The sequence below is a fragment of the Callorhinus ursinus genome, unplaced genomic scaffold (assembly GCF_003265705.2).
Source record: "Callorhinus ursinus isolate GAN/ISIS: 27379988/994484 unplaced genomic scaffold, GSC_fseal_2.0 scaffold25, whole genome shotgun sequence".
In the NCBI taxonomy this organism is placed as follows: Eukaryota; Metazoa; Chordata; class Mammalia; order Carnivora; family Otariidae; genus Callorhinus; species Callorhinus ursinus.
In genome coordinates this window covers 7,008,152-7,031,249 of record NW_027397087.1, presented here as the reverse complement: position 1 = coordinate 7,031,249, position 23,098 = coordinate 7,008,152, and the positions used below count along the sequence as shown (strand labels likewise).

At 40.2% G+C, this 23,098-nt stretch overlaps 1 protein-coding gene and 1 pseudogene across 6 annotated transcripts in view; both read left to right on the top strand.

Annotated features, from left to right (window-relative positions):
• The window catches only part of GPR176 (G protein-coupled receptor 176), a 122,585-nt gene that overhangs the window by 91,647 nt on the left and 7,840 nt on the right, over window positions 1–23,098 (top strand). For 2 of the 6 annotated variants that reach the window (XM_025884636.2, XM_073876782.1), the window contains one exon: window positions 22,400–22,652. In XM_025884636.2, the coding sequence (XP_025740421.1) occupies window positions 22,400–22,652 (253 nt within the window). Of the gene's footprint in view, window positions 1–5,388; window positions 5,450–18,063; window positions 18,103–22,399; window positions 22,653–23,098 lie in introns of those variants that run through there. The other 4 variants (XM_073876784.1, XM_073876785.1, XM_073876781.1 and 1 more) reach the window with 3 other exon arrangements.
• Window positions 11,706–12,535, top strand: LOC112833457 (thymocyte nuclear protein 1 pseudogene; annotated as a pseudogene).

Below are 23,098 nucleotides of genomic sequence, written 5' to 3'. Positions count from 1 at the left end.
GGATGATCTGTCCATTGATGTAAGTAAGAAAGTCCCTTACTATTTTTTTTTAAGATTTTATTTATTTGAGAGAGTGACAGAGCGAGACAGCATGAGTTGGGGGAGGAACAGAGGGAGAGGGAGAAGCAGGCTTTTCCCTGAGCAGGGAGCCCTACGCGGGGCTTGATCCCTGGACTCCAGGATCATGACCTGAGCCAAAGCAGACGCTCAACTGACTGAGCCACCCAGGCACCCCAAAGTCCTTACTATTATTCTGTTACTGCCAATTTCTTTATTTCTGTTAATAGTTGGTTTATGTGCCCCTATGTTGGATACATAGACATTTACAATTGTTATATTGTCTTGTTGAATTGTTCCCTTCCTCATTATATAGTGTCCTTCTTTGTCTTTTGGTACAGTCTTTGTTTTAAAGTGTATTTTGTTCGATAGAAGTATTGCTGCCCCCAACTTTCTTTTTGCTTTAATTTGCATGGTAAATGTTTTTCCAGCCTTTCAGTCTGCATGTGTCTTTGTGTCTGAAGTGAATCTCTTATCTGGTAGCATATAGATAGGTCTTGCTTTTTTACCCATTTAGTCACCTTGTGTCTTCTGATTGGAACATTTAGTTTATTTACATTTAAAGTAATTATTGATAGGTCTGTACTTATTGCCATTTTGTTACTTGCTTTATGGTTGTTTTTGTAGTTATTTTCTGTACCTTTTTTTCTTCTCTTGCTCTCTTCCCTTATGATTGGATGGCTTTCTTACTGTTAATACTTGGATTTCTTTCTCTTTTTTTGAGTATGTATGTGTTACAGGTTTTTGATTTGTGAGTATCATTAGGTTCATACATGATATCTTATGTGTCTAGCAGTCTATATTTAGTTGATGGTCACTTTAAGTTTGGACACATTCTAACAGCACTAAATTTTTACTCTTCCTGCCATGTTTAATGGATATGATGTCATATTTTACACGTTTTTATTTTTGTGAATACCTTGACTGACTTTTATAGATACAGATATTTCACTGCTTTTGTGCTTTAACTTCCATACTGGTTTTGTAAGTGCCTAAACTACTCCCTTTATTATATGTTTACATTTACCTGTGAAATTTTTTCCTTTCATAATATTCTTACTTTCAGTTAAGGCCTTTTCTTTCCACTCAAAGAATTACCTTTAACATTTCTTGTAAGGCTGTTTTAGTGGTGATGAACTCCTTTAACTTTGGTCTGGGGAGCTCTCTCTCCTATTCTGAATGATAGCCTTGCTGGGTAGAGTATTCTTGGTTGCAGGTTCTTTCCTTTCAGTACTTTGAATATATCATGCCACTCTTTCCTGGCCCATAGAGTTTCTACTGAAAAATCAGCTGATAGTTTTATGGGGTTTCTCTTGTATGCAACAGTTTTCCTTTTCCTTGCTGTTTTAAAATTCTCTATCATTGCTTTTTGCCATTTTAATTATGTGTCTTGGTGTGGACCTACTCGGGTTAGTTTTGTTGGGGACTCTGTGCCTTCTGGATCTGGATGTCTGTTTCCTTCCTCGTATTAGGTAATTTTTCAGTTATTATTTCTTCAAATAATTGTGTGTGTGCGCGCGTGTGTGCGTGTGCGTGTGCGCGCGTGCGTGTGCGTGTGCGCAAAATGGTGGTTTGTTAAAGCATGAGGACAGAACCCATGGGCAGAAAGAGCTGTTGCCCCAGGGTTTTGAGGAGTGGCTCTCAAATACATTTTCTGTTCTCTGACTTCTTTCTTCTTCTGGGATCCCTTTAGTGCAAATGTTATTACACTTGATGATGTGGGTGAGTTCCCTTAACCTATTTTCATTTTTTATTATTCTTTTCTCTTTCTGATGCTCAGCTTAGTTGCTTTCTATTACCTTGTCTTTCAGATTGCTGATCCATTCTTCTGCATCTTCTAATTTGCTTTGATTCCCTCTAGGGTATTTTTTATTTTTAGTTACTGAGTTCTTCATCTCTGACCAGTTCTGTTTTATATTTTCTATCTCTTTCTTGAAAGATCCTCCGCTCTTTTCTCAAGTCCAGTGAGTATCTTCATGACCATTACTTTGAATTCTTTTTTTTTTAAGATTTTATTTATTTATTTGAGAGACACAGAATGAGAGAGATAGAGAGCACAAGAGGGAAGAGGGTCAGAGGGAGAAGCAGACTCCCCACTGAGCAGGGAGCCCGATGTGGGACTCGATCCGGGGACTCCAGGATCATGACCTGAGCCGAAGGCAGTCGCTTTAACCAACTGAGCCACCCAGGCGCCCCCATTACTTTGAATTCTTTATCAAGCATATGGCTTCCCTCCATTTTATTTAGCTCTTCTGTGATTTTTGTCCTCTTCTTTCATTTGGGACATATTTTCTGTTTCCTCATTTTGTCTAACTCTCTGTTTGTTTCTATGTATTTTGAAGAAGAAAATGACAATTCTAAATGTTGTAGTATGTCACTGTTTCCTTGATCATTGCGTATATGCTTACCTTTATTTCCATACTTGGGGTAATATTAAAATTTGTTGGCTAATACTTACTGGCCAATGTTCTGCCTTTATCCATGGTATTTACATGCTTGAACCTTTATAAGAATAATGTCAGGGGCAAGACTAATGGAAACTGGGGCCTAATGAAAGTGAACAGATTTTATATTTTATCTTATTTATTTAATCCACACTGAATCAGTGACATTGATTGCACTGTGAAAGCCAGTAATTTACAAACCCACAGGATGGAAAATCAATATTTCACAGAATAGAAAAATCTTCTCCCTGCCTTTTGTTTTATAATGGGAAAATAAGAGGTCACATCTCCTCATTGATCTTAGTGCTTTAAACAAGCTAATAGCATTTCATGCTGATTTTCTTTTGAACCAGTAGGAAAATTACATAATAAATAACTCAGCATTATTCAAATCAATTAATATTAAAGGGAAAATGCAGGAATTGGAAGCTGATTATGATGTTCAAAATGTTAGGAGAATTCTTCTCTGTTTATCTGTATCAGTGTGGTCACCATAATTATGACTCTTGGATTCATAGAACATGACACAAAGCAAAGAAACCTTTTGTCTAGTTTTCAGCAGTGTGACTAATGAAGATTGAGGCACAAAAGGCCTGGGTTGCCTTAGAGAGTCACTGGGAAATGCACATACAAAATAGGGCTTGGCATGAGAGGTAAATGGAATTGAAATCATTCTCCCTATTATTTTACTCTCGATTTTTGCTCTCTTCTCCTCCTCTTTTTGCATTCTCACTTACTACTTGAGGGAAATGGAAGAGGAAGGAGAAAAATAGAAGTGTTAGGACTTGCTTTCTGAAAGGTATTCTTTTTGCCCCCACCATGTGCGCTTCATTACAAGTATTCCAAAATCTTGTTACATCTGCAAGGCGCTTAAATATAGCCTGCTGGTTTCTCTGTTGCCTTAAAAGGAACCATATCAGAGTTCAGGGTCGAAATTGAGGTTGTCCCAGTTATCAAGCTCCTTTCGTGTTACCCATGTGCTGATCTAATTTTTCCTTACTTTACTCCCTCCCTCCTTCCTCTGGACCTCTTGGCTCCTAGTATTTTGTCTGAACATGTATTCCATTTTCTTATGTTGTCAGTTGGCCTGATGGGCTGTGTGTAGTAACTCATCTTTTCAGTTCCTCTTATGATCTGTACTCAGGGTTGCTGTGACTTTAAGGTACATCACTTCCTTATAGAGCCTTCCTTGCCTTGGCTATCTGTTTTTGACCTTGTCTTGGATCTGGCCACCTCCAGCTTTTATCCCATCTGCTGCCCTGGCTGTCCTAGTCCCAGCTCCTCTACAAACAGCCCTCTGTTCTTCACCTTTTCCTTTGTAGAAATGGGAGAAAGTGGTGAAGGGAACATGGCAAGTCTACTGTAGAGCAAATTTAATCCCTCCAGTAGTGGGAAAGTGACCCAAAATCTGTTAGAATTAAAATACCATTCCTTACTCTTCATCCTCCAGTCTTCCCCCCCCCCCCCAAATTTAGCTACAGAAAAAGGAATGGAATTTTCAACTTTTAATCAATGTCATTGTCAGATTGTGCCGGATCATAAGGAGTAAGAGACTCCCATTTCCGAAATCTTATTTCTCCATCTCACATCAGACGTGCTGGGTCCCCATGGACTGAAGCAAAATCAGCCGCACTTTCCTTTCTTAGTCCTCTAATTATCTTGCCCTTGTGTTCTTTGGAAATATTTCCAACGTAATTTTCTCTTTCAGACTGCATAATTATAGTTACTGGAACAGAGGGAGTAGGAGAATAGAATACATGAGTATTCTGTGTACGTTCACTAGACTAATTATAGTATAGCATGATGTATCATTGTCAAATGCATCTTTTCCCAACCCTCTCTGATACTGTCTATTGGCATTGGGGAGAGAGTAAACATTCAGCTTGTTGATCAGAGGCAGTTGCCATCAGTAGGTGTACCTACAAAAGTCCGTACACAGGAAAAAAGATTCTGGTGATTCTGATAAAGTAATAACACACTTCAAGCTTTTATTTATTCATTTATATTAAGTATTTATGAAGCAACTCTTAGATATGAAAATGTGATTGGTACTCATGAGGGTCAACAGAATTTTCAGGTAAGGTTCTTTTCAGGCTTCATAATCTTACAGTATTTTAGGGGAGAAATAACTGCTCTAGGCTAAATGCAATATGAGTGGTATAGAAGATGTGGACCCTGCCTTCATAGATTATAGGAGCAACCTAATATAGGCAAGGATTTCGTAGTGAGGTAACCTGAGTGGTGGATATTTAGGGCAGTGAACTACTTCATCTCCACCCAATCAAGAATGGCTTGTTTACGTGCAGATGCTTAGTGATATTAGATAATTTGTTTTGTCCTCTGGAAGCTTTCTCCATATACCTATGGAGGAGGAAAAGGAGCCTGGGCTTATTAAAGGGTTGTGACATTGTCACAGTTAGATGGGACCAATGATAGACTCTTGGCATGGCTTTTTAGGGAGGTTTAATACACATGATGTGGAAGATCAGAGAACAAGGTATCTCATGAAGCTGTGAACATTTTCTCGTTCATTTATATGGAAGGAATTTGAGTAGTCAAAGAAAGGAGAGTTACCAACTTCAGATTCTGTGTGTTTCTTCTTAATTTGTACATCTATGTGTATCTTGCTGTGTGTTAAGAGATGTGAGGGACTGAGCTTATTTCAGGGACTTTGTGACTCCCCAACGACAAGAGAGCCCCTAGGATCATTTTGTCTTGAATTGTGCTCTACAGTTTGCCTTACCTTTTGGGGTACCACTGTTGCTAAAACCTATGTGCATTTGCTGTAGACTCACCTAAAATCCTTTGTGTGACTTCACAGGAGCTGACTGGAAGAGGCCATCATTGAAGTCTTTTTATCTATTCTATGTATTGCTGAAGTGAATCTTGTTAATATTTTATCTGAATTATTCATTGTGGACAAGTATTCCAAGGAGAAATCATACAAGGTTAGACTGGGAATATATATTTCGTAAGATGCTTTTCATTCAAAGTAATTATTTAAAATTCATCATGAATTTTAACAAACTTACCGCATAGCTTCTTCCTGCTAATTCAATTCCTGCTTAATTTGAACCTCCCATATCCTTTCAGAAAAAACTCTGGAATCAAATTAATTGTAACTAAAGTAACAATTTTTTCATGCTAATAGAGATCAGCTTAAAACAGAGTTGGGCAGCTATTAGATGGTTTAATCCCAAGTTATAGCAAATTGACTCTTCATTAGTGAGGGAGAGGCTCAAATTTTTAGACGGGGAGGAAGAGCAAATGGTACTGAAAATCACCAGACACAGCTCTCTGGCACAAGCTGGTTTCTCCCTCACATTCTTGTTGGCCATAATTCTGATACTGGTGGCAAAAAAATTACTTATTTCCAGTCACTGCTGATGCTCTGGGTAATTGGGAAATTTACCCATGTAGATTAAAGAAAGTTTTTTTTTCTTTTAAATCAGAATAAAGTAGAATCCTTTTTGGAACTATTTAAACTTTCCTGTGGAAGTGTGAACTTTGAAACTCAGCTTTTCATGCTGGTGTCCACTGTGCCCAGGCCCACAGTGCTTAACAGTGTCTTGTTTTGAACACTCTGGGTACAATTTGCCTTCTCTCCACTGAGGAGTTCTTTATTCCCCTCTGGGCTTGCCCTCCCTCTCCCTCTCTCTCCCTCCCTCCCTCACTCACTCTGTCTTTCTTAGGAAAGTGAATTCCCTTTAAGGGTTTTGCTTGGGCAGCAGATTTAAGGGTTCAGAGAAAAACATGAATTTGACCTTAGATTTCCAGGCTCATTCCATTCCGTCATGATGCTACAACTTTAGGTAGTACATGTTGGGCCACCAGAGGTCATATCTTAAAGGTCCTAAAGGCTAATTTATGGTGTTGGGAAGTTTGGATTTGTTTGTTTCTTTAAAAAAAAAAAAAACCACTTTATTTATTTATTTGTCAGAGAGAGAGAGAGAGCGAGCACAAGCAGGGGGAGTGGCAGGCAGAGGGAGAAGCAGGCTCCCCGCTGAGCAAGGAGCCCGTTGTGGGACTCAGTCCCAGGACCCTGGGATCATGACCTGAGCCAAAGGCAGACGCTTAACCCACTGAGCCACTCAGGCATCTCTACATAGCTTTTTAGTAATCATTATTTTAATGCCTACAATATTTTATCAAGCTTTATCATAAATTTACATAGCTATTATCTTAGTGAACACTTTAGGTTTCCAGCTCTTTGCTGTTATAAAAACATTGTAATTAGCATCCTTTTGAATATAACTTTTTTTTTTAAGATTTATTTATTTATTTATTTGACAGAGAGACACAGCCAGAGAGGGAACACAAGCAGGGGGAGTGGGAGAGGGAGAAGCAGGCTTCCCATGGAGCAGGGAGCCCCATGTGGGGCTCGATCCCAAGACCCTGGGATCATGACCCGAGCCGAAGGCAGACGCCCAACGACTGAGCCACCCAGGCACCCCTGAATATAACTTTTCTTTTATTCAATGAATTTCTTAGGATCAATTTGCCTAAGTGAGATAACTGTGTCAAAGAGTATGTGTATATTTTACTTTATTTTATTTTTTATTTGAGTACAGTTGACAATGTTAATTAGCTTCAGGTACACAACTTAGTGATTTGACAAGTTTATGCATTATGCTATGCTCACAAGTGTAGCTACCATCTGTCATCATACAATGCTAGTACAATATCATTGACTGTATTCCTTATGCTGTGCCTTTTATTCCCGTGATTTATTCGTTCCATAACTGGAAGCCTGTTCCAGTTCCTTCTCCCTTTTACCCATTGTCCCAACCCTCCACGCTTCTCCCCTCTGACAACCATCAGTTTGTTTGATTTATAGGTCTGCTTCCTCTTTTTGTTTGTTCGTTTTCTTTTAGATTCCACTTAGGAGTAGAACCACATGGTATTTGTCTTTCTCAGACTGAATTATTTCACTTAGCTTATCCTCTTGGTCCACCCATGTTATCTCATGGCACTATCTTATCTTTTTATGGCTCTGTAGTTTTCCATTGTGTGTGTGTGTGTGTGTGTGTGTGTGTGTGCGCGCGCGCGTGCGCGCGCCACATTTTTCTTACTCATTCATCTGTTGATGGACACTTAGGTTGCTTCCATATCTTGGCTATTGTAAATAATGCTTCAATAAACAGAGATGCATATATCTTTTCAAATTAATGTTTTCATTTTCTTTGGGTAAATATGCAATAGTGGAATTATTGGATCATATGGTAATTCTATTTTTAATTTTTTGAGGAACCTGCACACTGTTTTCCACAGTGGCTGTACCAAGTTACATTCCCACGAACAGTGTATGAGGGTTTCTTTTTCTCCACATCCTTGTCAACACATGTTATTTTTTGTCTTTTTTATTTTAGACATTCTAACTGATGTAAGGTGGTATCTCATTGTGGCTTTGATTTGCATTTTCCTGATATGAGTGATGTTGAACATCTTCTCATGTGTCTGTTGGCCATTTGGATGTTGGATTTTTTTGTTGGATTATTTGTGGGGTTTTTTGGTGTTGAGTTGTATAAGTTCTTTATATATTTTGGATGTGAACCCCTTATCTTCTCCCATTCAGCAGATTGTCTTTCATTTTGTTGGTGGTTTCCTTTGCTATGCAAAAGCTTTTTATTTTGATGTAGTCCCAGTTGTTTATTTTTGCTTTTGTTTTTCTCACCAAAGGAGACATATCTAAAAAATGTTCTACAGCCAATGTCAGAGAAATTACTGCCTATATTTTCTCCTAGGACTTTGTTTTCAGGTCTCACATTTTAAGTCTTTAATCTGTTGAGTTTCTTTTTGGGTATGGTGTTAGTAAGTGGTCCACTCTCCTCCTTTCACATGTAGCTGTCCAGTTTTCTCAGCACCATTTATTGAAGAGACTGTGTTTTCCCATTGTATATTCTTGCCTCCTTTGTCATAGATTGATTGACCATATAAGCAATGGGTTTATTTCTGGGCTGTCTATTCTGTTCTATTGATATATGTGTCTATTTTTGTGCCCATACTATGCTATTTTGATTATTGCAGCTTTGTAGTATATCTTGAAATCTGGGATTGTGATACCTCCAGCTTTGTCCTTCTTTCTCAGGATTGCTTTTGGCTATTTGGGGTCTTTTGTGGTTCCGTACAAATTTTAGGATTATTTTTTTCTAGTTCTGTGAAAAATGCTATTGGTATGTTGATAGGGATTGCATTGAATGTGTAAATTGCTCTGGGTAGTATGGACATTTTAACATATTTGTTCCTCCAGTTCATGAGCGTGGAATGTCTTTCTGTTTGTTTGTGCCGTCTTCCTTTTCTTTCATCTGTGTTTTACAGTTTTTATTTATTTATTTATTTATTTAAAAAAAGATTTTATTTATTTATTTGAGAGAAAGAATGAGAGAGAGAGCTCATGAGAGGGGTAGGGTCAGAGGGAGAAGCAGACTCCCTGCTGAGCAGGGAGCCCAATGCGGGACTCGATCCTGGGACTCCAGGATCATGACCTGAGCCGAAGGCAGTCGCTTAACCGACTGAGCTACCCAGGCGCCCTGTGTTTTACAGTTTTTAGAGCACAGGTCTTTCATGTCTTTGGTTAAATTTATTCCTAGGTTTCTTACTCTTTTTGGTGCAATTGTAAATGGGTGTTTTAAAAATTTATCTTTTTGCTCTTCTCACTATTAGTGTATAGAAATGCTACTGATTCTTGGTGTTAATTTTGTATGCTGCCACTTTACTGAATTCCTTATTACTTCTACTAGTTTTTTGGTGGAGTTTTTAAGATTTTCTATGTTTTTATTCTTGCTATAAATAACTGTTTGCACAAATTCATGTTTTGTTCTTTTGTGGATTCTCAATTTCTTAGATTCTATTTTGTTCTTTAGTACCTTGCAGTTTCATAGAGCTCCCAGTTCATAATAAAATGTTGGCCAATATTTGAGTGCTTACCAGCATTGTCTTAAAGTCATTTTATGGATTTTGCCTTCATAGCAACCATTTAAGTATTATTACTATTTCTACCCGTTTAAAAAAGTGAGGAAATTGGGGCTTAACAAAGTTAAATAACTTGGCAAAGGTCTTCTGACTCCAAAGCCTGTGCCCCGAATAAATGTCTTGCTGATTTCAAGCTGTTTAGATAATTGGATTTAAAGCATTATCAGGCAGTCACCATTACTTTTGAGATTTTTAAATTTTCTTAACAAAACCATGCCAAGATCATTGATTCCTTTTTTTATTTTCTTGGCCCTTTGTGGTTTTTAATTCACTCTGGTGCTCTATTAAGATAAATCATGGGGTCCCTGGGTGGCTTAGTCAGTTAAGGCTCAGGTCATAATCCCAAGGTCCTGGGATCGAGTCCTGTGTTGGGCTCTCTGCTCAGCGGAGAATCTGCTTCTCCCTCCCACTCTCCCTTTGTGCGCTGTCTCTCTCAAATAAATAAGTAAAATCTTAAAAATAAAAGATATATTGGGGCGCCTGGGTGGCTCAGTCGTTAAGCGTCTGCCTTCGGCTCAGGTCATGATCCCAGGTTCCTGGGATCGAGTCCCACATCGGGCTCCCTGCTCCACGGGAAGCCTGCTTCTCCCTCTCCCACTCCCCCTGCTTGTGTTCCTGCTCTCGCTATCTCTCTCTGTCAAATAAATAAAATCTTTAAAAATAATAATAATAAATAAAAGATATGTTATAAGGACGCCTGGGTGGCTCAGTTGGTTGAGCTTCTGAACTCTTGATTGCGGCTCAGGTCATGATCTCAGGGTCCTGGGAACAAGCCCTGTGTCGGGCTCTGTGCTCAGTGCAGAGTCTGCTTGTCCCTCCCCCTCTGCTCCTTTCCCCCAACACATGTGCTCTCTCTCTCTCTAGAATAAATAAGTAAATAAATCTTTTTTAAGAAAAGATATATCATGTTTGTGTGCTGCTGCAAGATTTCTGTAGGGTGTTTGGAATGTTCTATGGGCTTGATGGATTCTAGAAGCAGGACTCCATCTGGAGAAGAGACATCCTTCATCTGAGACCTCTCAAGTGCAATGCAAGTGGAGGCTGGATGTCCTACAAAGTAGCAGATCTTACGGTGGCTCCTGCCCACCCACCCTCCAGTCCCACCAGGGAGACAAGGCTTTATTTAGTGAAGTCTCTGACTCCAGACGGCGAGGAGAATGGAGACAAGCTGTGTGTCCTGCAGGCCGGAGGAAGGAGACAGCTCTGTGTTTGCTACAGCTGCTTAAATGCGATCGTATCAGGGCCCCATCCTGACCCCATGAGACAATCTGCTGTGATTCTGCCAGAGCAGCACCATTCAAGAGACCTCCATGGGTTAAACCTAGGTGATTCTTCCTTGGCATACTCCACTCTTCCTTTTGGAACTCAGAGGCCAGTCAGTCTGTTTCTCAGTCCTGATTACTTCTACGTCCCTCCGGTGAACTGTCCTCTTCCATCTTTATACATGGCTCCAGGTTTCTTTTCTTCTTGGCCAACGTCCCCCTCTTTCTCGTTTGTCAGACCTCTCCTTTGTGCAACTAATGATAACTGTAACATATATAACACTTAACTATCACATATTATGTGCAAGAAGCTCTTCTCAGTGCTGTATGTATATTACTTGCATTGTTTCATTTAATCCTCACATTGCCCCAAGGTTGTAGGCATTGTTAGTATGCCCACTTCTCATGTGTGATGAAACTGAGGCACAGGAAATTTAATTCATCCAATATCACATAGTTACTAAATGGTAGAGGTGGGACTTGAATCCAGAAGTAAGGTTTCAGAGTCTGTGCTCTTGTGCTTAGTCATTAAAGTATCCTGCCTCTCCCTAGGATAAAAATTTCCTTACACCTAACCTTTCTCAGAATGGACCTTCAACCATATTGTCTTTTATTTGCATACAAAAGTGCAACAAAGTACTAATGTGTGCTTGGCTAGCCCCTCGGAATACTCCCTCCGAGCAGCAGACGGAGGGAGAGGGAGAAGCAGGCTCCCCGCTGAGCAAGGAGCCCGATGTGGGGCTTGATCCCCAGACCCTGGGATCATGACCTGAGCTGAAGCACATGCTCAACTGACTGAGCCACCCAGCATCCCTGGGATACTTCTATAACCAGGGAATACAGCTTCCCAGGGAAAAACAACCCCCACAAATGATGTGCTCATAAGTGAACATTAAAAATCACATGAGGCGCCTGGGTGGGGTTCTGTCTGCGGAGTCGTGGAATCAGTGGCTCGGGAGAATGGTGACTGAGAGAAGGATCAGGGAGAGAACCGAGGAGACTTTAGCGCAGTCCCCACAGGGAAACCATGCCGAAACCCCGGAAGAGGCTTGCCAGAGCTGCTGGGCCTGCTGGGCCAGGCAATAAGGGGCCAGCAGGAAAACGTACCAAGACTAAGAACCCAGTAGGGGCATCAGCTACATTGGGTAACTCCAGCCCTGAGAAGACTTCAGCCTCTAAAAACTGTGGGAAGAATCTAAGCAGTTACTGGCTGATGAAGTCCGAGCCAGAAAGCCGACTAGAGAAAGGTGTAGATGTGAAGTTCAGCATTGAGGATCTTAAAGCACAGCCCAAGCAGACAGCATGCTGGGATGGTGTTAGCAACTACCAGGCCTGGAACTTCCTGCGAGCCATGCAACTAGAGCAAGAAACGTTCTTCTACCATAGCAACTGCAAAGAGCCAGGCATCGCAGGACTTGTGAAGATTGTGAAGGCGGCTTACCCAGACCACAACCAGTTTGAGAAAAACAATCCCCATTATGACCCATCCAGCAAAGAAGACAACCCCAAATGGTCCATGGTGGATGTACAGTTTGTTCGGATGATGAAGCGTTACATTACCCTGGCTGAGCTCAAAACCCATTACCAAGCTCACAAAACCACTGGAGGCCCCTTAAAAAATATGGCTCTCTTCACTCGCCAGAGACTCTAAATTCAGCCCCTGACTTGAGAGGAGTTTGATTTTGTTTTGAGCCTGGAAGAAAAGGAGCCAAGTTAACTGGGACACTGTTGCTGGAATGGGCAAGCCATTACTCCAAAGAAGTCAAGCTTTTATAAGACAAAAGAAGGTGTGTGGCAGCTTGTGTGTTATGTTCACCTGGGGTTGTGTACATTGGTGGTTTTCATGTACCTAAATCACATGAGAGGGCTCCTGGGTGGCTCAGTCGTTGAACATCTGCCTTTGGCTCAGGTCATGATCCTGGAGTCTGGGGATTGAGCCACCAAAGAACTAGGCACAGCAGAATAATCTGAAAGAAACTATAAGCATTTAAAAATATGATCACATATTAAGAAGGAATGGAAGCCTAGGGTAAAATAACTGGACACTGGAAATCAAAAGTAGGCAGTTCTTTTCTCTCTCTCTCTCTCTCTCTCTCTGTGTATCTCTGTCTCAAATGAATAAATAAAATCTTAAAAAAAAAAAGGGTGGGCGCCTGGGTGGCTCAGATGGTTAAGAGTAGGCAGTTCTACTGGTTATAGATCCAAATTCAGATTTCAAAAAGCTTAATACTCAATAAGGTATAAAAAAAAGTATGATTTGATTTTCAGATGAATTGAGAATTGGTAAAATGGAAGGTAGATCTGGGAAATATCACCCAGCTGTCAGAAGACGATGAATTGAGGGAGAATATGAATGAAAAGGTCAAGAGATATAACCAATAGATTGAAGCCTAGTATAAGTTTAACATGGGTTCCAGAAGCAGGGAATAAGAAAGAGGGTAGGGCAAAATTCAAAATTGCAATGGTTGAAAATTTTCTCGAAATAAGGAAAACATGATTCCTAGGATTGAGGAAGCTGCCAAATTCCAAACATTTTCGTGAGACTGCAGAATTTTTAGCAAGCATATCGGGAAACCAACTCTCTCATATGCCTTTTGTGGGGGGTCCTTTAGCGACATAAATAAAAATGTGTAAGTATTTTGACTCAGAAATCTTGCTTCTAGGAATTTGTCCTCAGTAAATAATCAGTTTAACAGGCAAAGATTTATATATATAAGGATGTTGATCTCAGCATTATAGAGATGGATATATTGGAAACAGATTAAAAAAAAACTCACCAGTATGCAAAGATGAAATAAATTTGGGTATAATTGTAAAAGCACTGTTGCTTTTATGTAGCATAGAAAGATGGTTGATATGGTGACAAGATCTAGTTAAAAACCAGTGTGCAGGGGCACCTGGGTGGCTCAGTGGGTTAAACGTCTGACTTCGGCTCAGGTCATGATCTCGGAGTCCTGGGATCGAGCCCTGTGCCCTGCGTTGGCTCTGTGCTCAGCGGAGAGTCTGCTTGTCTCCCTCTCCTTCTGCCCCTCCCCCTGCTCGTGCTCTCTCTTGCTCTCTCAAAGAAATAAGTAAAATCTTAACAAAAACAAACAAACAACAAAACAGTATGCATAGGTTGGTCCCACTGGCATAAACAAAAGTCTGTATATATAACAAGAAGTTTGGAAGGATAAATAGTTTAAGCTTACAGATGGTTACCACTGGGTGGGTAATTTTTACTTGTTTATTTTTACTATCTTGTTTATTCTTCTTTTATTATTTATTTATTCATGTCTGAATTTTAAAAATTATGTGTTGCCTTAATAATTACAAGAAACAATGGGGCGCCTGGGTGGCTCAGTCAGTTAAGCGTCTGCCTTCGGCTCAGGTCATGATCCCAGGATCCTGGGATCGAGCCCCGCATCAGGCTCCCTGCTCAGGGGGGAGCCTGCTTCTCCCTCTCCTTCTATCTGCCACTCTGCCTACCTGTGCTCTCTCTCTATCTCTCTGTCAAAGAAATAAGTAAAATCTTAAAAAAAAAAAAAAAGAAACAATAAAGTGTCTCACTCGGGAAACACACAAAAAAACCCCGAAACAAAAATGGTGCCCTGAAGTTCTCACCTCCCAAGTAATTAGAGCAGTCCTAATGACCAAGGTATAAATTATATTACACAGTAATCAGAACTGTAGCCCAGAGAGCGAGACTCTTGGGTTCATTCTCCTGTTTCATCCTGCCTTGACACCTTATTTTTCAATTTTTTTCCCTCTTCTATGTAAAACAAAATATATGGTCCCAATGTACTTTATGGCTGTGGCATGAATGAGCTCATTTTTAAAACTGGAAATGAATGGATTAAAGTTAATTAAAATCTGTCTATCCTTTCTGTTTTGCCAATGGTGAGCAGCTGGGAAAGATGCCATGAGTCAGTGAGCATGGACAATAAAAATCGGTCAAAGATGTCATCCTTTCTTGTATTTCTCCTCTGGTAGGAAAAGCTGTTTGTGCAGTTGTAGCTCATCCTGTGTCTGCAGGCCATGTTGAGAAGCTGAGCAGCAGTCTAGCACTGATCACTGACCAGAGAAGGATTTCCCTGGGGCTCCATAGGGATTATAATTAGAGCTCAGTGTGACTTGGCATGTTCTTGCTTTCAGTACTGGGGAAGGGCTCTCTTTATATTTGGAAAAAAAACCGACTACATTGAGATGCTCAGTATGGTGAAGGCTGACAGTGAGTGGCTGTGGTAGTGCTCCCTGGCTGTTATCAGAACTTCCTACTGAGCACATAAAATTAAGATGCCCAGATCTTCTAGCATTCTTATTTGGTTGGGCTGAGACCTAGGAATCTGTATGTTAAAAGCTTCCCAGGTGATCCCAATGATTACGAAGATGTAGGAACCGTAGGTCTGTGGCATGGTGTAGTAATGGGAGGTGTCTACTCCACATAAAATATTTATATTTCTTTGTACCCAGTCTTCCTCTTTTTCCTTATCTTCTTTTCCTGTTCTCTCACTTTAAAAAAATTATCAAACATCTTATTTCTTGGGGCACCTGGGTGGTTTAGTCAGTTAAGCAGCTGACTCTTGATTTTTGGCTCAGGTCATGATCTCAGGGGCATGAGATTGAGCCCCACTTTGGGCTCCATGCTGGACATGGAGCCTGCTTAAGATTCCCTCTGCCCCTCATCTCTCTCTTCCTCTAAAATAATGATAATAACAATCATAATAAATAATAAAATTTGTTTAAAAAATTTTACTTCCTGGTTTTTACCTATGTAAATCCTGTGTATATTTATGGGACTACTAAATGAGGTTGCTGACCCATGGCCTGGGATCTGGAATCTGACCTAAATAGTGTTTTAGTATCATTGTACATGAGTGTTTGTTTATGCATGTCTGTCCAAATGTCCTGTAGATACTATTTACCAGTATCTACTATCCTAAAGATGATATATAGCTTTCAACCTAAAATCATGAGACATAAAAAGCAAGAAAAATAACCCACTTCAAGAGACAATCAGAGATCTTAACTAACGTATGATCCAGGTATTGAAATTATCAGATAGAGAATTTTTGAAAACTGTGATAATCCAGGATAATCTCCCTGTCTTAAGGTCAACTGAACAGGAACCTTAATTCTTCTTTGTCATGTAACCTAATATATTCATAGGTTGCAGGTATTAGGGTATAGTCATCTTTGGTGGTAGGGCATTATTCTGTTTACCACACAAACTACATGTAATTAGAATCCCAGAAGTAGAAGTGAGAGAGAATGGGACTGAAGAGATACTTGAAGAGATATTGAATGGCTAGGAATTTTCCAAAAATAATAAAAGATACCAAACCATAGATCCAAGAAGTTCAGAGTGCTCTAACCAGGTGTACACACACACACACACACACACACACACACACACACACACACAGACACACACTTCTAGACACTTCAAACTGCTAAAAACCAAAGAGAAAGAAAATATTTTGAAGGACGTTAGAGAAAATAGAATACATGCGGAACAACAAAGGTAAGATTTAAGGCAGACATATTATCAGAAACTACAAAATCCAGAAGACAATAAAGTGACTTCTGTCAGGTACTGGAGAAAAACCCCACTCAGGTCAGAAAATTATATCCAGCAAACACGTCTTTCAAAAGTGAAGGAAAAAGAGAGACATTTTCAGACAAACTCTGAATTAATTACTAGCAGACCTGCACTACAAGAAATGTTAAGAGAAGTTTTTCAGGCATGAGGAACATGATACCAGGCCGAAACTTGGATATACACAAAGAAATGAAGATCTCCCAGAGTGATTAAAGGGAAGATAAATATAAAAAGCTTTTTTCTTTTATTTTAAATTACTCTAATCAGCTGTTGAAAATGACAATTTCTGCATTAATACTTTGGGTTTATAGTTTATATAAAAGTAAAGTATGACAATGGAAGTGCAAGATTCTTACACTACATGTGAAGCACTATAATAGAAATTTGAAAGTAAACTGTAATTAAAGATGTAAATAGTATGGGTGCCTGGGTGGCTCAGTCGTTAAGCATCTGCCTTCGGCTCAGATTGTGATCCCAGGGTCCTGGGATTGAGCCTCACATTGGGCTTCCTGCTCAGTGGGGAGCCTTCTTCTCCCTCTCCCACTCCCACTGCTTGTGTTCCTGCTCTTGCTCTCTCTCTCTCTCAAATAAATAAAATCTTTTTTAAAACATAAAGATATAAATAGTAAACAGGGAAACTGCTACAAACATTTTTAAAAGATGTGTAAATAATAAGGCAATAGTGGAAATAGAGTGGAATTCTAAAAAATATTCAATCCAAAATCAGGATGATAAAGAGGAAAAAAGGAGCAAAAAGTGGATGGGACAAATAGGAAACAAACGGCAAGATGGCAGATTTTACTCCAACCATATCAGTATTTACACTAAATGTAAATGATCTAAACACAAATTAAAAGAGATTGTCAGATCAGTTAAAGAAGGAAGGGCCAACTCTTTGCTGTCTATAGGAAAGCCACTTGAAGTAAAAAGACAGGCTAAAAATCATTCCTATTATTATCTGGCATGTTAATTAAAGTCACTTATTAATATTCTTTTTACATAATTCTTTTAACCTTAAGAGATTCTGTTCTTGGTTATTTTGGGGGGGGGTTGTGCAAACTGAAGCAAAGAAGAAATTTAAAATTCCATTCCACACAAAGTAGTAGTCTGTTCTGTTTCTTCTATTATGGAAGAGTATGTTAATTTGCTTAGACTCTGCTCTTACATTACATGGTGTTTGCTGAGAGTAAACATTCCTCTGTAGTCTTTCTAACCCTTGCTCATTCACTTTGGCCTCTCTCTTGGCAGTCTGCTGTCTTAGGATTTTTCTTATAATTTAACTTTTGCCTCCAGTGTTCATTTGCTTTTTTCAAGAGTCAATTTTTAGAATATCTGGGTGTTAAGAATGTTAGCTTTCTGGAAAAGCATGACCATGAATTTTTTCGCTGCTGTAAGTCTCTGGGGAAGCTGATTGTTTTTAAAGAGTAATTTATGTATTTTTCCAGGAGGATTCCCAAAGGCATACTCTTTTCCAAGGCACTTTTGGAATAATTTCATTTTGATTATTAGTCCCTTTAACACAGGATTGTTACTCTCAAATATGCAAAGCCTGTGAACCACTTAAAAAGGACAGCCAGCCACAGTCAAATTTTTTAGAGGCAAAATGTAGTTGGAAAAAAATTTCCTGGTTATTTCCTCAAGCACTGTGTGTGAGTAGGAGTCAATTGACATGTCTTATGTCTTCAACATCAATTATTTTTAAGTTGGAAGTACACGGTATAAAGAGAAATCTTTATTTGTATTTTAGATTGGGAGGAATGATAGAGTAACAGCAGTCCCAGGGAAGGTAGGTTTGCCCCAATGCCATCACCCTCTACCTCTTCTTTCCCTCTGGGTCGTGTGTGCTGTGAGTGTGTACCGTGTTGCTGTGCCCACAACTTGGCCACTGAATATTGATTGTCATGGAATCCAGTATTAGAATGTATAATGAGTATATATAGGGAGAAATAATGGGTACAGAACTTGAATTATTTCCAAGGGGGATTAGGTGATTTAGAACATGATCTCTAAAAAAGTATCTCAGTGTTGAATGTTGTGTTACTTAAAATATATACTGAGTTATCCTTAGGATGCCTTATAAAGCTAAGAAGAATCTGAAGTGCTAATAAGGGGCGCCTGAGTGGCTCAGATGGTTAAGTGTCTGCCTTCAGCTCTGGTCATGATCCCAGGGTCCTGGGATTGAGCCCCACATTGGGCTCCCTGCTCAGCAGAAGCCTCTCCTTCTACTGCTCCCCCTGCTTGTGCTCTCTTGCTCTCTCTGTCAAATAAATGAATCTTAAAAAAAATAAAAAAATAAAGTGCTAATAAGATGAAATGATCAAATATGTAATTATTTTACTTTGTTGTATATTTGTGTGCATGAATGTGTATGTCTGCTCATGTGCTGGTAGTGTGTGTGTGTGTGTGAGAGTATATATACACATACTTGTTTTCTTATGTGTGGTCAATTAGAGATTGCTTGTGGATGCTCCTCTCCTGATACTATGGTCTAATTCAGGTTCTTAGAACCAAAGAAGTCAGTTTTTAAGTGAGGAGAGAGGTAGTTTAGAAAATGGGAAGAACACAGGCTTCTTTAGCTTCAGGTTCTTAATAGCAAAAGGGATTAGGCTCCAGATACCACCTACCATTTTATTAATAAGTGGAGATAAAATGTGACTATAGCAGTCTCAGGTTTTTCCGTAATAACTTGTGTATGAAAGTGTGAACATACAAATAAAATGTATGATTAAAAAAACAATAAAATAGTATGCCTGACACAACTGGGAGGGGGAGGGAAAGATAGGAGAATAGAGTATGAGAAATGATGGAAATTAGCTTCAGTTAAGTTTCAAGAATCTACTGTGTGCTCGAGAGACCCTGGCCCACAGCCTGTCCTCTCCTTTGCAATGAATTGTCTTGTTTGTTTGTTACAATATTTTATTCAGCATAACCTACCAAACTAAGAATATTGACAGTGATAAGAGAAAAAGAAAATCCTAAAGGTCTTGATTTAGAACAAGGAAGGATTGTTATGGGAAGTCCCAAGTAGACTGGAAGTAGCCCTGATTTTGACAACTGAAAATACTGTGACGTGTACTTGGTCTTCATGGTAGACTTACTCCTTCCTTCCTTTTTTCTTTCTAAGATTTTATTTATTTATTTATTGAAAGCACGTGCTGCATGCAGGAGGAGGGGCAGAGGGGGAGAGAGGGAATCTGAAGCAGACTGCCTGCTGAGCAAGGAGCCCAACGTGGAGTTTGATCTCATGACCCTGAGATCATGACCTGTGCCTAAATAAGAGTCCGACGCTTAAGTGACTGAGCCACCCAGGCGCTGGGGCAGATTTAAGTGGGCTATTTCATGGTTGGATGGTTACCAGAGTTTATGTCCTCTCTGTAAACCTTCAAAGTGAGGAAAGATGCTTCAGCCAGATTCTAATCTGTGCTTCAGTGGGAAAAGGCCAGAGGAAAAATTCCCCAAATCAGCAGAGCTTCAAGTACATCATTATTGCTCAGTCTGTTACCTTGGTGACACAGGAAAGTGTGAGGGGGCCTGAGGTGGAGGTATTCGTATGAGCAGCTCTTACACCAATAAATGTGTATATATTCACAGTGCTGGTTTCTTCTCACCGAGGCAACATACCGACGTAAGGAAAGTTTAGGAGAGAATTTCCTGTAAGCAGCTGGCCTGCTTACCTCCACACAGTAGCTGTTTTTATCTTTGGCACATAAGAGGTAGCTGTAGAATATTGTATTGGAAGAGAGAGTCTTGACACCAGTTATGTCAACCTTGGAGGCACTGAGGCAGGTCCTTGCAGTGGCTGGCAATTGCCCCTGGCCCTGATGTTCCTTCCCTGGCTCTGTCACTCTCCTTCCAAGTGAGGCTGAGCTCTGGCTCAGCATTAGAGCACATCGTCTTGAGCATGTGCACAGGAGGTCGCCATGTCCTTGGGGCATGACTCATTGTCCCCGTGGACCTGGCTCTCACCACGTACAAGCTTTAACCGTAAGGTAGGCTGCCCTGCCTACCTGAAGACTTGGAGACTCTTGGGCGGAGGCTACTTCTGTTGAGGACTGGGATTTCTGAAACTTTCCATCTGGGAAAGTTGTTATTAAGTGCAGATTCCCAGTTCCTTACCCATTAACTGTGGTTAAGCATGTCTGGTATAGCAATTCTGATGCACAGTGAGGTTTGGGAACTACTGACTTAGAATATTCTAACATGATGAACGTACTACCAAAGGTGTTAGCTTACCAAAGGGACTTTTGATTACTATTTGTCTCCCGCTTACAAATCCATTTATTCAATAAATATCTACTGACTGCCTATTCTGTGCCAGATAATGAGACTGAGCAGAGCAGTAGAGTTGTAAGAGTGAACAACACTGACACGGTTTTTGTCCTCATGAAATGGAAGGAAACAAGTAAACAAATTAGTAATTATGATAAGAGCTATGAAGACCCCAACAGGGTATTATAGGAGAGGGTCATGGAGGGAGGAGCAGTGAGTATTTAAAATAAAAAGCTTGTTAAGGAAGGCCTCTCTGAGGAGGCAGCAATTACACTGAGACCTAACTTCAAGGGAACCAGACATACGAGAAGCATGTTACACAGGATAAAAAACTTGGGCAAAGGCACTGGGACAGGCTCAACTTTGATCCTGTTTCAGGAATGGAAGGAAAGGCCAGAGTGGCTGGTGCCTAGCAAGCCCAGGCAAGAGAGGAGCGAGATTAGGCAGGTAGGCACCAGATCATGTCGGCAGGCTTTTGACAACAGATTGAGAGGGAAGGGAATCAGACATTTTGTTGGGAATAGGAGTGTGGAAATGAAGAGAGGTCTAACATCAGACGAGAATGTGGGAGTCATTAGCATTTTGATGAAGAGCCACCTGAATGGGTCATCTTGCCTAGAGAGTGGCTCTAGAGAGAGGATAGAGAGCCTTGTAAGAAAGATGAGGAACAGCCAGGACATGAGAGTGGGTGGGAGGCAGGAGGAAAACCAGGACATTATAGGCCTGTGGAAGCCACAATAGGAAAATGCTCAAAAGATGTGTCATTGCATCATTGCTGCTGAAGGTCTAGAACACAGTACAATCCCACACGGTAGCTGCTCGCTGCAAGTCACTGCTGAGGACCCCAGATGTGACTAGTGCAAATTGAAATGTGTGCTTCTCCCTCTCCCTCTGCCTGCTGCTCCCCCTGCTTGGGCTCTTTCTCTCTCTCAAATAAAATCTTCTTTAAAAAGTGTAGAACAAATTGTACACCATGGACACCTAAAATGAATTTGATGTTACATGGCAGTTACATTTCAATTAAAAAAATGCACACCAAATTTCAAAGACAGTGCAAAAACAAGAATGAAAAGTAACTTACCAGTACTTTTTTTTTTTTAAAGATTTTTATCTATTGTCAGAGAGAGAGCACAGGCAGAGGAAGAAGCAGGGTCCCCGCTGAGCTAGGCGCCAGACACAGGACTCCATCCCAGGACCCTGGGATCATGATCTGAGCCAAAGGCAGACGCTTAACTGGGACTGAGCCACCCAGGTGCCCCTCATCAGTACTTTTAAAAGTAATGATTACATGTTGAAATGACAATGTTTGTGATATATTGGGATAAATAAAGTATACTCTTAAAATTTCACCTGCTTTTTTTTGCAAAATACGGCTGCTAGACATTTTTAATTACATGTGTGGCTTGCGTCATATTTCTCTTGGGGAGTTTGGCAACGTGGAGGTCATTTGCAAACTTGGTAAGAGTAGTACTTGCCTGAGATTAAGTAATACCTAGCAAATTCTTTATACTCAGATAAGACTGAGTCATATCTAATACTGTTAGTCTAAAACTAAATAACAGAACTCACCTCCAAAAATCCTTCTAGACTTTGATGTGTACATAAGTGACTTAATACTTTCACATAAACTGACAATAGAATATGTAAGTATTTACATGAAATCCTTTGAAATAACTCTCAAATGTGGTTTTCCAGATCTTATTTTTAACCTGTCCCTTTCTTTCCTTTTTTTCTTCTTTCTTTTCATTTAATTTTTTAAAAACTTTTTTAATTTTAATTTTTTTTTTTTTTTTTTTTTTTGCATATCTGGCCAGGAAACTTCATGGTGTTATGGTCAACTTGCCGCACAACCGTGTTCAAATCTGTCACCAACAGGTTCATTAAAAACCTAGCCTGCTCCGGGATTTGTACCAGCCTGGTCTGTGTGCCCTTTGACATCATGCTCAGCACCAGTCCTCACTGCTGCTGGTGGATCTATACCATGCTTTTCTGCAGGGTCGTCAAATTTTTGCACAAAGTCTTCTGCTCTGTGACTATCCTCAGCTTCCCTGCCATTGCCTTGGACAGGTAAGATCAGGTAGCCCGGGGTTCAAACCGCCCCCCCCACCTGCCCCCTGCCCGGTGCATTGAAAAATTAGCATCACAAAGCAAAGGGTGACTAGTCAATGTTCCGCATACTTTGTAGTTCCCTCATGGTCAATAGAAAGAGAATGAATGTCTGAAATAGATGCCTCACAAAAGACACGTTGATTTCGTGGCAGCTACGGAAAATAGAACCTTGAGAAAGGACGTGGCATGGGGGGGGGTTTCATCATGAGGTTGCTGGAGCCGGCTGGATCATGGTGTAGCTTCAGCTTGGTTGGAATTGGTGGTATTTGCGTTGTAATTTGTAGAAGATTGCTCATCTGATAACTCTGCAATTAGTGCTTTTTGATGTAGGATCAAAACATTTCTGGAAGAACAAGGGGACAATTCAGTGGTGAGTTAACAAATGATTAGACAGCCCAGTTGGA